General features: G+C 31.4%; 1 protein-coding gene across 4 annotated transcripts; it reads left to right on the top strand.

The window, feature by feature from the left end:
• Positions 1–2,314: 2,314 nt before the first annotated feature.
• LOC111396359 (phosphatidylinositol/phosphatidylcholine transfer protein SFH11) lies at positions 2,315–10,500 on the top strand. 4 transcript variants are annotated; one of them, XM_023022777.1, is made up of 8 exons: positions 2,335–2,473; positions 3,838–3,941; positions 4,307–4,909; positions 5,944–6,110; positions 6,872–6,955; positions 7,985–8,241; positions 9,280–9,500; positions 9,950–10,481. In XM_023022777.1, the coding sequence occupies exons 3-8, from the start codon at positions 4,556–4,558 to the stop codon at positions 10,310–10,312; spliced, it is 1,446 nt and encodes a 481-aa protein (XP_022878545.1). In that variant the 5' UTR covers positions 2,335–2,473; positions 3,838–3,941; positions 4,307–4,555; the 3' UTR covers positions 10,313–10,481. The 4 variants fall into 4 exon arrangements, with proteins under 4 accessions (XP_022878547.1, XP_022878545.1, XP_022878544.1 ...); XM_023022776.1 differs by having other exon boundaries at positions 2,351–2,473; positions 3,906–3,941; XM_023022778.1 differs by having other exon boundaries at positions 2,351–2,473; positions 3,893–3,941.
• The last annotated feature ends 687 nt before the right edge of the window (positions 10,501–11,187 follow it).

Raw genomic sequence — 11,187 nt, 5'->3', positions numbered from 1 at the left:
GGATAGTTGTTGAATGTGTTAATGTCATCAACAACTTCCAAATGAAAGACGTCGATCGACGTTTTATTGTGATGACACCTCAGTATGCTCTCTAGTATAAATATCCAAAACTTCAACTTGTCAAACATATCGTCGCATTCATTGAATGCATCACCTAACCGTGCCAAAGTTACCGTCATAAGCAAGATTGGTGTAACAGGTGTGCGCGCTCTTCATCCAACAAATCTAGAACTAATGCGAAGCTGACAAAATTATAGTTTGGCGTAACTTTGTCGGGAATCTATCTCATAGCGACGTCCAAATAGTAATTCATCTTGTAAAATTTAAAATATTTGGACCTTGTATAAGAGACAATAGATAGAACATAATATTTGAAAATTAAATAGTTTATTTACTTATTTAAATTGTGTATTAAATATTTAATTATTAACTATTTATTTAAATTGTTTATTGAATATTTAATTGTTAACTATTTATTTAAATTGTTCATTTAAATTGTTCATTCAATATTTAAATGCGTATTTAAATTATTTATTTTAATTGTTTGGTTGTTTATTTAATATTTATTTTAATTGTTAATTGAATGTTTAATTGTTTATTTTGAATGTTAATTATTTATTTCAAATGTTTATTTAATATTTAATTACTTATTTTTATTATTTATATTTATGGTTCATTTAAATTATTTATTTAATACTTAAATGTTAATTATTTTTTATTTAATACTTAAATGTTAATTATTTATTTCAATTGTTTGTTTAATATTTAATTACTTATTTAAATTACTTCTTTTTATATTTATTGTTCATTTAAAATATTTATTTAATATTTAAATTCTAATTATTTATTTCAATTGTTTATTTAATATTTAAATACATATTTAAACTAGTTTTTATTATTTATGTTAATTAATTATTTTTATTGCTTAATTAACATTTAAGTTACTTGTTTATTGAATTTATTTCAATTAGTTATTTATTATTTCAATTCATTATTTTAATTATTTTATTAATATTTATTTAATTTATTTCAATTAGTTATTTATTATTTCAATTCATTATTTTAATTATTTTATTAATATTTATTTAATTTATTTCAATTAGTTATTTATTATTTCAATTCATTATTTTAATTATTTTATTAATATTTATTTAATTTATTTCAATTAGTTATTTATTATTTCAATTCATTATTTTAATTATTTTATTAATATTTATTTAATTTATTTCAATTAGTTATTTATTATTTCAATTCATTATTTTAATTATTTTATTAATATTTATTTAATTTATTTCAATTAGTTATTTATTATTTCAATTCATTATTTTAATTATTTTATTAATATTTATTTAATTTATTTCAATTAGTTATTTATTATTTCAATTCATTATTTTAATTATTTTACTAACATTTAATTTAATTATTTATTTTTAATTAATGTTTAAATACTTTTTTTAATTCTTTATGCATATTGCTTATTTAATATTTAAAAATTTATTTTAATTACTTTGCAGAAATTTAATTTGATTGATATTTTAATTTCCTAATTTAATTACTTATTTATTATTTTATAAATGTTTAAATATTTATTAAAATTCTTTATATATATTACTTATTTAAAATTTAATTATTTCTTTAATTTTTTTACTATTGCTTAACATAAAATAAGTAATTAAACTAAATTAACAAATAATAAATATTTAGATAAATAATAAAACATTTATATTAAGCATTTCAAAGAAATAATTTTAAATACATAATATGCATTAAAATTAAACAATTCAAATAATAATTAAATATTAGACAAAACAATATAAGCAATTAAAATAAATAGCTTCAATAATTAAATGAAATATATAAATAAGTAATAAAAAAAATTGTTTGGGCCTAGATAATGGTCAGCCCAGATGGCCCAGTTGACTGGGCTATCTGGACGAGTCTGGGCCGTCTTGTTTGCTGTGCCAACCATCTCTTTCGTGGAGATCGCTAGAAAACTCTTTTTCTGACGATCTCCACTCCATTTCCCCCCCGAAATTATTATTCTTATCCAAAAATCATGTATTTTTTCAAAAATCAACACATGTATCTAAAATCATTTTTTTTTTTCCAAAAATCAACATAAAAACATTAAATATGGGTAGCCTATTTTCCTTTTTTGTCGGTGCTACGGTAATTTCCCTATTTCCTTACTATCTTCTCTCTCTTCTTTAAATGATAAGGGTAAATTTTAATTTCTCTTGCTTTTCAATATTTTAAATATTTTTGTTTTTTTTTTTTTAATTGGTCAAAGTCCTCTTTGCAAATTGGCCGGGCCGGTCCACTATTTCCTCGAGTGGGACCACTCCCCGCTTTTCGTCCATTTCCTTCCTACGCGATCAATTGGACACGACAGATAGCTTCACCTCACTTCTACCTTTACATTTAATGCAGAGCTTCAGATTTGTGTCTTTCCGATGATCTGAAAGTTAAATAGGTAAATTTTAATCATTATTATACTATCAAGTTGTATTTTTTTTTCTTCATGAGTAATTTAATTTGATTTTTTAATCACATAAGTGAATTACTCACGAAACTCTGCATCGTCTGATAATTCATTCCTAGTTTTGAATAATCATGGGTTGGGTTTTTAATTTAGAGAATTTCTATAGTAATAGGACATTATGTTATTCCAAGCTTTTGAATTAATTAGCTTGCAGTTGCCGTCAGAACTCAGAAGGTGTCCATCATAATGTCAAATTTAGGGGATTAATTGGTATCAAATATTAGTGGTAGATTTATAGTACACAGCGAATGTTGATCCCATTATCAAAGTGGTAGACTTAGAAAAAGATATAATTCTTATGACCTAAGGCGATTACCCTCAGCACAGTAGTTAGGGACTTAATGCCATTATTTGGTAAGCCTCCTAAGCAATGCTGGATGGAATTGAGCAAGGACGAATAAAAAATTTACTTGTCTAAATGCTCCAAATCAATTACCATCGGTTGGTGCCGGTTGCTAGCGAGTGAGGAAATCAGAATTGGGCTTATGAAGTAGAGGCTGACCTCGAAGCTCCAGCTTACTTAGGAATTGAACATACGAATTTTTCAATTACGAGATGAGCATTTTAATCTATCTGTGGCGTATGCAAAGCAGGAATCCCTGTACATGGTGAATAACCAAATTACCCAGTGACATACAGTAAAGGAAAATAGTATTTAATGTGGTAAACCTCCTATCACACTAGCTAAACATAGGGCAGTTTCTGTATGAGTGATTTTTATTTATTTTTAGTATGCCCAGAGCTTCGGAGATTATGTCAATGCAAATTTAAACTTTACGTGGCATGACCTCAATAGATTTTTTTTTTAATAATTTGGTGCAACATATTTGTAGATGATGCAATGGTGGTATACAAATAATGCATTACATATTGATCTACATGTCTTATATCAGTTTATTATGCCATCTTTAATGATCTGACTGGTATGATGTCCTTCCAACGTTGATTCTCGTTGAACATCACGCTACTGTTTCGTTTGTGGGAGCACCACCGCTGCTTGCATCTTTGGTACTTGATTCATAAAGAATGTAACTTTTGCGAATGAACCGAACACAGGGGGCGGTGGGGGGGGGGGGGGGGGGTTGTTCCAATGCTACGCCTTAAACCACTCGGCCATCTCTCCTATATAATGATTATGATCCAAAAAACGAGTATGTTAATATTATAGATTCATTCTCGTTCAGATGGTTAAAATTTGTTATCTTCTTTTGCATAAATCTCTACATATATTTGGTGCCTTTCCAGATAAAAGTATTCTTTGGAAAGTAGGATTCTCACTTTCACTCTATCTTCAGTTATATCGTAGGTCAGCTTATACAAGTTGATTAGCTCCACACTAAATTTTTGCAGTATATGCCTGCAGATTTATGAATGATAGATACCAATGCAGCTAATTGAGGTGAGCATCCAATTATTGCAGTATTATCACTGGGATTGCTCTCCCTCTCTCTCTCTCTCTCTCTCCCTCCTTTGTGACTCTTTATATTTGCAGTCAACTGTATTGACATCTAGGCATAAATTAGCTTACCATCCCGTCAGTATTAACGTAGAAATAAATGCATAATGCGTGTACTTCCTTATGACTCATTGGTAGATACAGTGCTTTTGTTCTTTATTATTGTATTTCCAGATAGATGTAATTTATCTCTAGTTTATAATTTTTTCTCACCACATTAGAGTTAGATAAAATTGTGTTTTATGGGTACAAGTGAGTTTTACACTTCATGAACAAAGTTCATATGACTATTATGTATTCTAATGTAGGTTGTAATCTTACCGATTTATATTCAAGAGATTACGTAAAGAGGAGCTTCATTGACAGGGTTTGAGCAGCAAGAATTGACATCCGGAATTTTGATCTGAGAATTCTCTGATATTCAGTTCAATGTTATTGTCACATAAGAGAATTGGTTGTTCGAGCACTCAAAGTGTTGTTTGGCTTGGCATCTGAGCTATCTCCCCGATATCATCTCTTCTTTCTCGATTCTTGCAAAAGTTCATTGCAGTATTTCAATGAGTGACTCAACTGAAGATATTAGTTCTTGCACAAAGTCTGACGTGACAAGTTTTTCTACTAGTACAAATGTATCAAAAAGACGTTCATTCACTTCTGGCTCTACATCTTTTGAGCATCAGCCTTTAAGACCAATAGTTTTGTCCAAAGATTGGAAGATTGTAAAGGGAAGTGCTGGTCAGGCGGCATCATTTCTAATTAAAACTCTTGCATTAGAGACATTGCGAAGGTTCTCAAATGCAAGGTGTCCGTTCCTCTGGACTGGGCTGCAAGCTTTGCAAATTCTTTGTTATCCCCCATTTAAATGGCTTCAGTGCTGGAATCCTTTTGGATTCGTAATTAAAGGAATGCAGGTAGGTTCTTAATTGACAGAGGTGTGATATGCATTCCATAGCTAAGCATTTGCACGCATATTATATGATATAGGTTGAAAACTTGCATTATTCAATTTACAAATTGCTTGAAGCCTCCCTAGAGCTCTATGTTCAACAGTGAAGGTAGGATTTTTCTGTTGCAAAAAAAAAACTAGGAGCTATCATTCCTTGATCTTTTGTGCATATTTGGTGGGATGTCTGTTTTCATAGTCATTTGAAGCTTTATTTAAGGATGTTGATGTGATTCAAGAATACTACAAGTGTCAGGGCCGAAATTTGACTTCTAATCCACGCAACATGAAGCAGCATGGTCAACTAACTTGAAATTCTTAAACGTTGTTATGTATTTGTCTACCTGAATGTGTTTCTGAATCAAACAGTGCACATCCAACTGATTTTGGACTTATTTGAATACATTGTCTTTCCAAAGATACAGCTAATAAAGTTATTCTTGAAAGGTTTATAGATTTATATATTCTATTTGGGCATTCTTTGAAGGCCAGATATTACGTTTAATAATTAGATAGTAATAATAATTTCACTTAATCTTGTACTTGTTATATAAGTTTAAAACTCAATAATGTTTTGTGGAATATAAATATTGAGAAATTGGTTTCACATTTTCTTTGAACATTGGATTTCTTTCTGTTAAAAATTATTTTTCTTATCAAGCTAATTTTAATATCATTATTACTTAGATTTTCTTTGAAACGCTGGATTTTACATTTGCTCAACAGTGGATTATACACGTGAAAATAAGAAGTAGTGTCAATATTGAAGAAGCATCTACATGGTTTCATTTTGAATCTCCTTCTTGGGCTTGCTTAAAATTGAGACCACATTTGTTAAAGCCTGGCTGTGGAATCGATTTATATCATTTAACCATGGAGGTTTTCACATGTTATTATACTTGTTTATTAATTTTCTCCAATTTGATTTTGTTATTAAGAGTTTGTGCCCGTATATTCATTTCTCTGGACTTTTCCTGTTCATGGTATTTATTTTTGTTGTAGATGTTATCTCGACCATTATTGGTGCTCTCCATTGGGACTGCTATCTCTAATCATTCAGATTGCAGCAATTTTGTCCCAGATGGTATTGAAAATTCTCAAAACACCAATGATTTGCAAGCAGAACCTCGATTAGAATCCCCATCTGAAGAGAGTACTGACAGCATGAGGTATGCAAATTGGTTCTTATTCTCACTTAACATCCACCAGCTTAGAGATTCGTGAACAATGTTTTTGATCAGTCTCAATGGAATGCTCGTGTTTATAGTATTTCTCTAACCCACGAAAAGATATAAAAGGTTATCTAAGCAAATGGAAAGATTATAGCAGACATCATAGGAATTATTGTGGTCAAATGCTGCTGTGCAATCTATTTGGAAGAGGGTGCTGGGCCATCTAGAGAAATAATAGGTAGGCTATATCCTACCATGAAAGATGTTGTGAAGACAAGTAAGATGTTGGGGCCATTAAATAATTGGATTAAGTCATTAAAGATAAAATGCTTGCTTTACAATCAATGCATAGCCTAAGGCTCTGTAAACATGCCCTTCTCGTCTTCTGTCTTTTATGATGCAAATGTTCGAATGCCTGAATCTCATTGCAGTTTTTTGTTCTCTCTCTCTCTCATATTTGTAAAAGTTACCCTAAACTCTGAAACTCCGGAACTACTTTAACCCCCTTCGTAAACATACACTTTGTCCCTTCTCTCGTTTGCCATTGTGCAAGATGAAGGAATTTGCTTAAATTTGGATTCTGTCTGTGCTTGCAGCAGAGTTTTACCCAGATTGAATCTGATTTTATTGCTTATCCAAATTTAAGATATCTAAAATTATGTGAACTTTTGTTTCTATTAACTGTGTCGGACTCAATGCTTAGCATTTAAGCTTCTTTCTCTGGTTTTCTACATCTATTACTCGTTTTCACTGTACAGGACTGGTGATGAAAATCCTGAAAATGACTGGCTATGCCATGTTCATAAAGAGCTAGAAAATCAGGGAATTGCTTTGCCGGAAAGGTAAATTTAGTACACTGTGTTGTTCCTGATCCTAGAACGTCTTTATAATATATCTCTGTTGTCTAATTGCAAAAAAGAACTTGAACTGTAGAGAAGCTATTACATGGAGCCCTTTGTTTGGCTCTTTATCCATACTTCATATTTGGTGCTATTCATGTGTATAATATTCCAATTAATTTATCTTGGGTCTTTTTTGACTAAACCTAGGACTCCAATCAGGTCTTGGAGCAATTCCTTTTAATTTTCTTTCTTTTTTTTCTTTTTTTTGGTTTTTGGTAAAGCAGTAATCAGCTGTCTTTTTCTTCTAGGGATTGTACAGGATAGGGCCGTCTTTGCCTGGCGGGGGATGTTTGGGTGTTAGTGCGGGCGGGATTAAAATATTCCTGTTCACTTATTTATTTAAATTTTGAAATATTTTTTATTTTGTAAATATGATTTAAATTTTAAAACATGAAATAAAATAGAAAAAAATAAAAATATAATTGCTGGGGTAGGTTCGGGGCAACGCACGCCGAGGCGGGTGGGTAATATTGCTACCCCTATTTTCTTCTTGCAATTCCTCCTTTCTATCTTCTGTTAATTACATCTGGTTTTTATCACCTACCCTACCTCTTAGTGTTTACACTATATTGTATTAGTATTACCTTATCATTTGATCTTGGGGTATACATGAAATTTTTTAACTAGTGTAATAGCATTTCTATTTATTTTATCTTGGATGAATTTACACTAAAAATGATTAATCATTGTAGGCAGAAATAATGGTGCTAATTAATATGTGTCAATATCACTATACATTTTTTTTTTAAAATTATCTTTTGTTGATCCAACAGTTTCTGTGCATCTGACCAACTCTTTTAGTGCATTTTATCATTTCGTGGGTAATTAGATTTTTTCCAATAATTGACTCCAAGGGACACTCGTTGTTCAAATATCTCTTCTTATCGTAACTTGATAAATCATCCAGTAAACATTGAATATCCTTGTTTTCCTTCTTGTAATGGAACATGACATAGCAGCATTCTGCAGAATTAACAAAGGCGATCTCCAGAGATTTTATATTGCTGCAAATGGTGATTTATCGAGTTTAATATTATCACTAAAAAAAACAATACGTTGGAGAGAGACCTACAGAATTCTCTCCGGAGGAGAACTTGAGATGTGGTCAAATATGGTCTTCTGGCATGGATTTGATGTGAACCATCGGCCATGCCTTATCATCCGTCTTGGCATGGCTTCCGCCAGCTTGTCGTCTCATCATAGACCACGCTTTGTTCAGGCAGTGGGTATGCTCTTTCAGTTCCCTCTCCGGTTTTTTATTTTTCTTCTTGATATGTACCTATGGTTCTAATGTTTCATACAGACCTGTTCAATTGTTCATATTTAGTATTTACACTTTGCAACTGTATTCTAATCTCAATTTGGAATCTGAAATACTTTGCCCCTGTTTGGGCTCCATTAAAATGAGATTTTGGCAGGAAATGTGTTTTGGAATAGTGACTTTTTGGAGAATGTGTGGTTAAAAAATAAGAAAAGTTTTGGGTTTATGTGTAACATTATTTTATAGAAGAATGTGTGGTTGAAAATGAGTTTTGGAAGAGTGGAGCCCAAATTTATGTAGTTTCTGTATCCATTGTGTATACCTAATCCTTTATTTATATGTGTTGATTAGCAATTTCGTAGATGGCTCCATAGACTGCTAGTAAGGCAGAGGGTAATTTTATTATTCTTAGGTTCTTTTATTTTTTGTTTTGGTTTTTTCTTGGGAAGCTGTGGACGTAAAGGAATGACTGATGCATTATTTATCACATCAAATCCTGAAAAGTTTAGGATTGTAGAGGAATTATATTCTTATTTTTTAATTGCATATCGTAAGAAGTTCATGATATGCAGGACAGCATGAGGTTCTAGGGATCTGTTGGCAGTTGGTAGGTAGATGAATCAGATCACAATATAAGAGAAGTCTCCTAGCTTGATTGCGAAAAAACATTACAATGCTAGAAATTAGATGAATAAGTTTTTCAAGAAAATTTGATGCTTTTGCCATCTAGATATTTTCATGAATGGCTTTGTAACATTTTTATCGATTTTTTATTCTTGCAGTTGTCCATTGAGAAAAAAAATTTTAAAAAAGAAGTAAAAGTAGCAATTATTTGTGCTTACCTTTAGCAATGGCTTGAAATTCTTATAAGAAAATTTTATTAATGAGTTTTAAATAGAGATTTTATTACAAAATCGCATCATATCTTACACATATCTTTGATTTAAGACATGCTCAAAGCATACTCATGAAAACAAAAAATTTATGAATGTTAGTATTGAAGTATCTCAGGTGGAGCATGGAGTGCTGCATTTGGTGGATGGAAAAAATCCTCAAATTACTGTTTTATTGGATTGTCACGGTTTGTCACCTCTGAGACTTCCTATGAAAATGCTAAGATACTGCTGTAATCTTTTGCAAGATAACTTCCCAAATCTTCTTGGCTGTTTGTTTATTATACGGCTTCCTCCAGTTGTTCGTGTACTTGCTCAAACATTTATTCAAGTAAGCTTCAGTGTGACATTTTTATTTTCATAAAATATGACAATATCCAAAAAGTGCTCTCTTTCTCCGGATAACTCAATTGTTGTGTGAAAACTGCTCCATTCGTCCTCAACTTTTCATTGTTGTTGCACAATCAGTCCCCAACGACGGAAATCATTCAAGTCTGTAAAATTGTCACGTGGCCCATAAGTGTCCATCTATTTTAAGCCAAAATTTGTTTCCCAACTAAGGCTGGTGCTCAAAATTTTGAACTTTGAGGCGAGTCATGTTTCCCATTAGGGGCAAGTGACAATTTAACAAAGATTTGAACGGTCTTCACTTCTGGGGACCAATTTTGCAACATTTGGGGGGTCAATGTTCTGACTTGCATCTGTATTGTATGTTGGGAACCAATAGTGAAGTTTTGCCTTTATTTCATTTCGTGAAAATGTGATGTCTCCTTTCCTCAGGTTCTCAAACCTGCCACAAAGGAAAAACTGAGAATTGTAGGAGAGACGTACCTGAAGGTTCTTTCCGAGTGTTTACAGACGCTCCCTTCGTACCTTGGAGGACAATGCACATGCACAAGATGTGCTAACCCTAGAATGGAGATAGTACAACAATCTTACTATGTTGAGCCGAACACGGCAGAGTCTGCTGCTGATAATAGTAGTACAGAGGATTTACCATCATTGCCTCCAAGCTATCCAGATGATATACTGGTTGATAGTAATCACTGCATGCAGGTACTGAGGACTGCTATCATTGGAATTCTCATATTTTGGGTTTTAATAACCTTTCTGGGAGGAATAAATGATCCCATAACTCCCTGAGGTAAGATAAGAATGCTTCTCCACTCCTCGTCGTTCCAGGATTTTATCAAGTTTTTTCCCCCTCAACGAAGCCTTGGTACCTATCAATGGGGTGTTTATATGCGTAATATCTGTGTGAGCTGTGATTTGTTGCATTTAAATGGAATACTGTAGTAAGTAATCTAAATTATTCTGAATCTTTTTTTTTTTTTTTAGTATGTCTGAGCCACATTATTTTTTAAGAATGTATTTTGAAATAGTAGATTGATGGAGAATATGTGGTTTAAAAATAAAGAAAAGTTTTGGATTTTGGCGTAATAGTATTTCATTGAAGAATGTGTGGTTGAAATGATGTCAAGAATGTATTTTATTTTGCCAAATAATGCGGATCAAACAGTTAATGTAATTCGTGTCACGTTGAAGTAGAAAATTCGTATTGTATGAAGAAAAATGACGTAGATGAATGCTAAAAAAAGTTACAATATTTGCTATCCTATTTTTCTTGGTGGAATTTTGTCGTTTTTTCGGATGTAGTTTTAGGTGGCCTCCATTAATTTGCATTTCATTATATTTCATTTTTCTATTTCTTATTTTCAACCACATAATCTTCCTTAAAATAATATTATACGTAAATCGAATTTTTTTCCTTTTTCAACCACTCATTTTTTAAAAAACACTATTTCATTCAATAACAAAATGGTTGTCAAACGAGGGCTTAGAATGTTAAACTCTGTTAATTTTGTCTTGGTAAATTCAATACCCTTTCCTAAGGGTTACCCCATATCCCATACCTTCTAACACTGCGCGCACGATGTTCCAACTTGATTGAAACGTCTAAATAGACGGTAAAGGATCATGTGATAAGCATATAATATTGTAATATATTATTTTTTGTT

The sequence above is a fragment of the Olea europaea genome, chromosome 6 (genome assembly GCF_002742605.1).
Source record: "Olea europaea var. sylvestris chromosome 6, O_europaea_v1, whole genome shotgun sequence".
NCBI classification, from domain to species: Eukaryota; Viridiplantae; Streptophyta; class Magnoliopsida; order Lamiales; family Oleaceae; genus Olea; species Olea europaea.
The sequence above is the reverse complement of the archived record's forward strand: the minus strand, read 5'-3'. Positions and strand labels throughout refer to the sequence as shown.

What these genes read in the sequence shown, in the direction of transcription:
- LOC111396359 (XM_023022779.1), top strand. Translation starts at nt 4,556, where the DNA reads ATGAGTGACTCAACTGAAGATATTAGTTCTTGCACAAAGTCTGACGTG. An exon ending in GGAATTGCTTTGCCGGAAAG is followed by an intron (nt 6,956 to 7,984) that starts GTAAATTTAGTA and finishes AGCATTCTGCAG; the next exon opens with AATTAACAAAGGCGATCTCC. An exon ending in ACGCTTTGTTCAGGCAGTGG is followed by an intron (nt 8,242 to 9,279) that starts GTATGCTCTTTC and finishes TTAGTATTGAAG; the next exon opens with TATCTCAGGTGGAGCATGGA.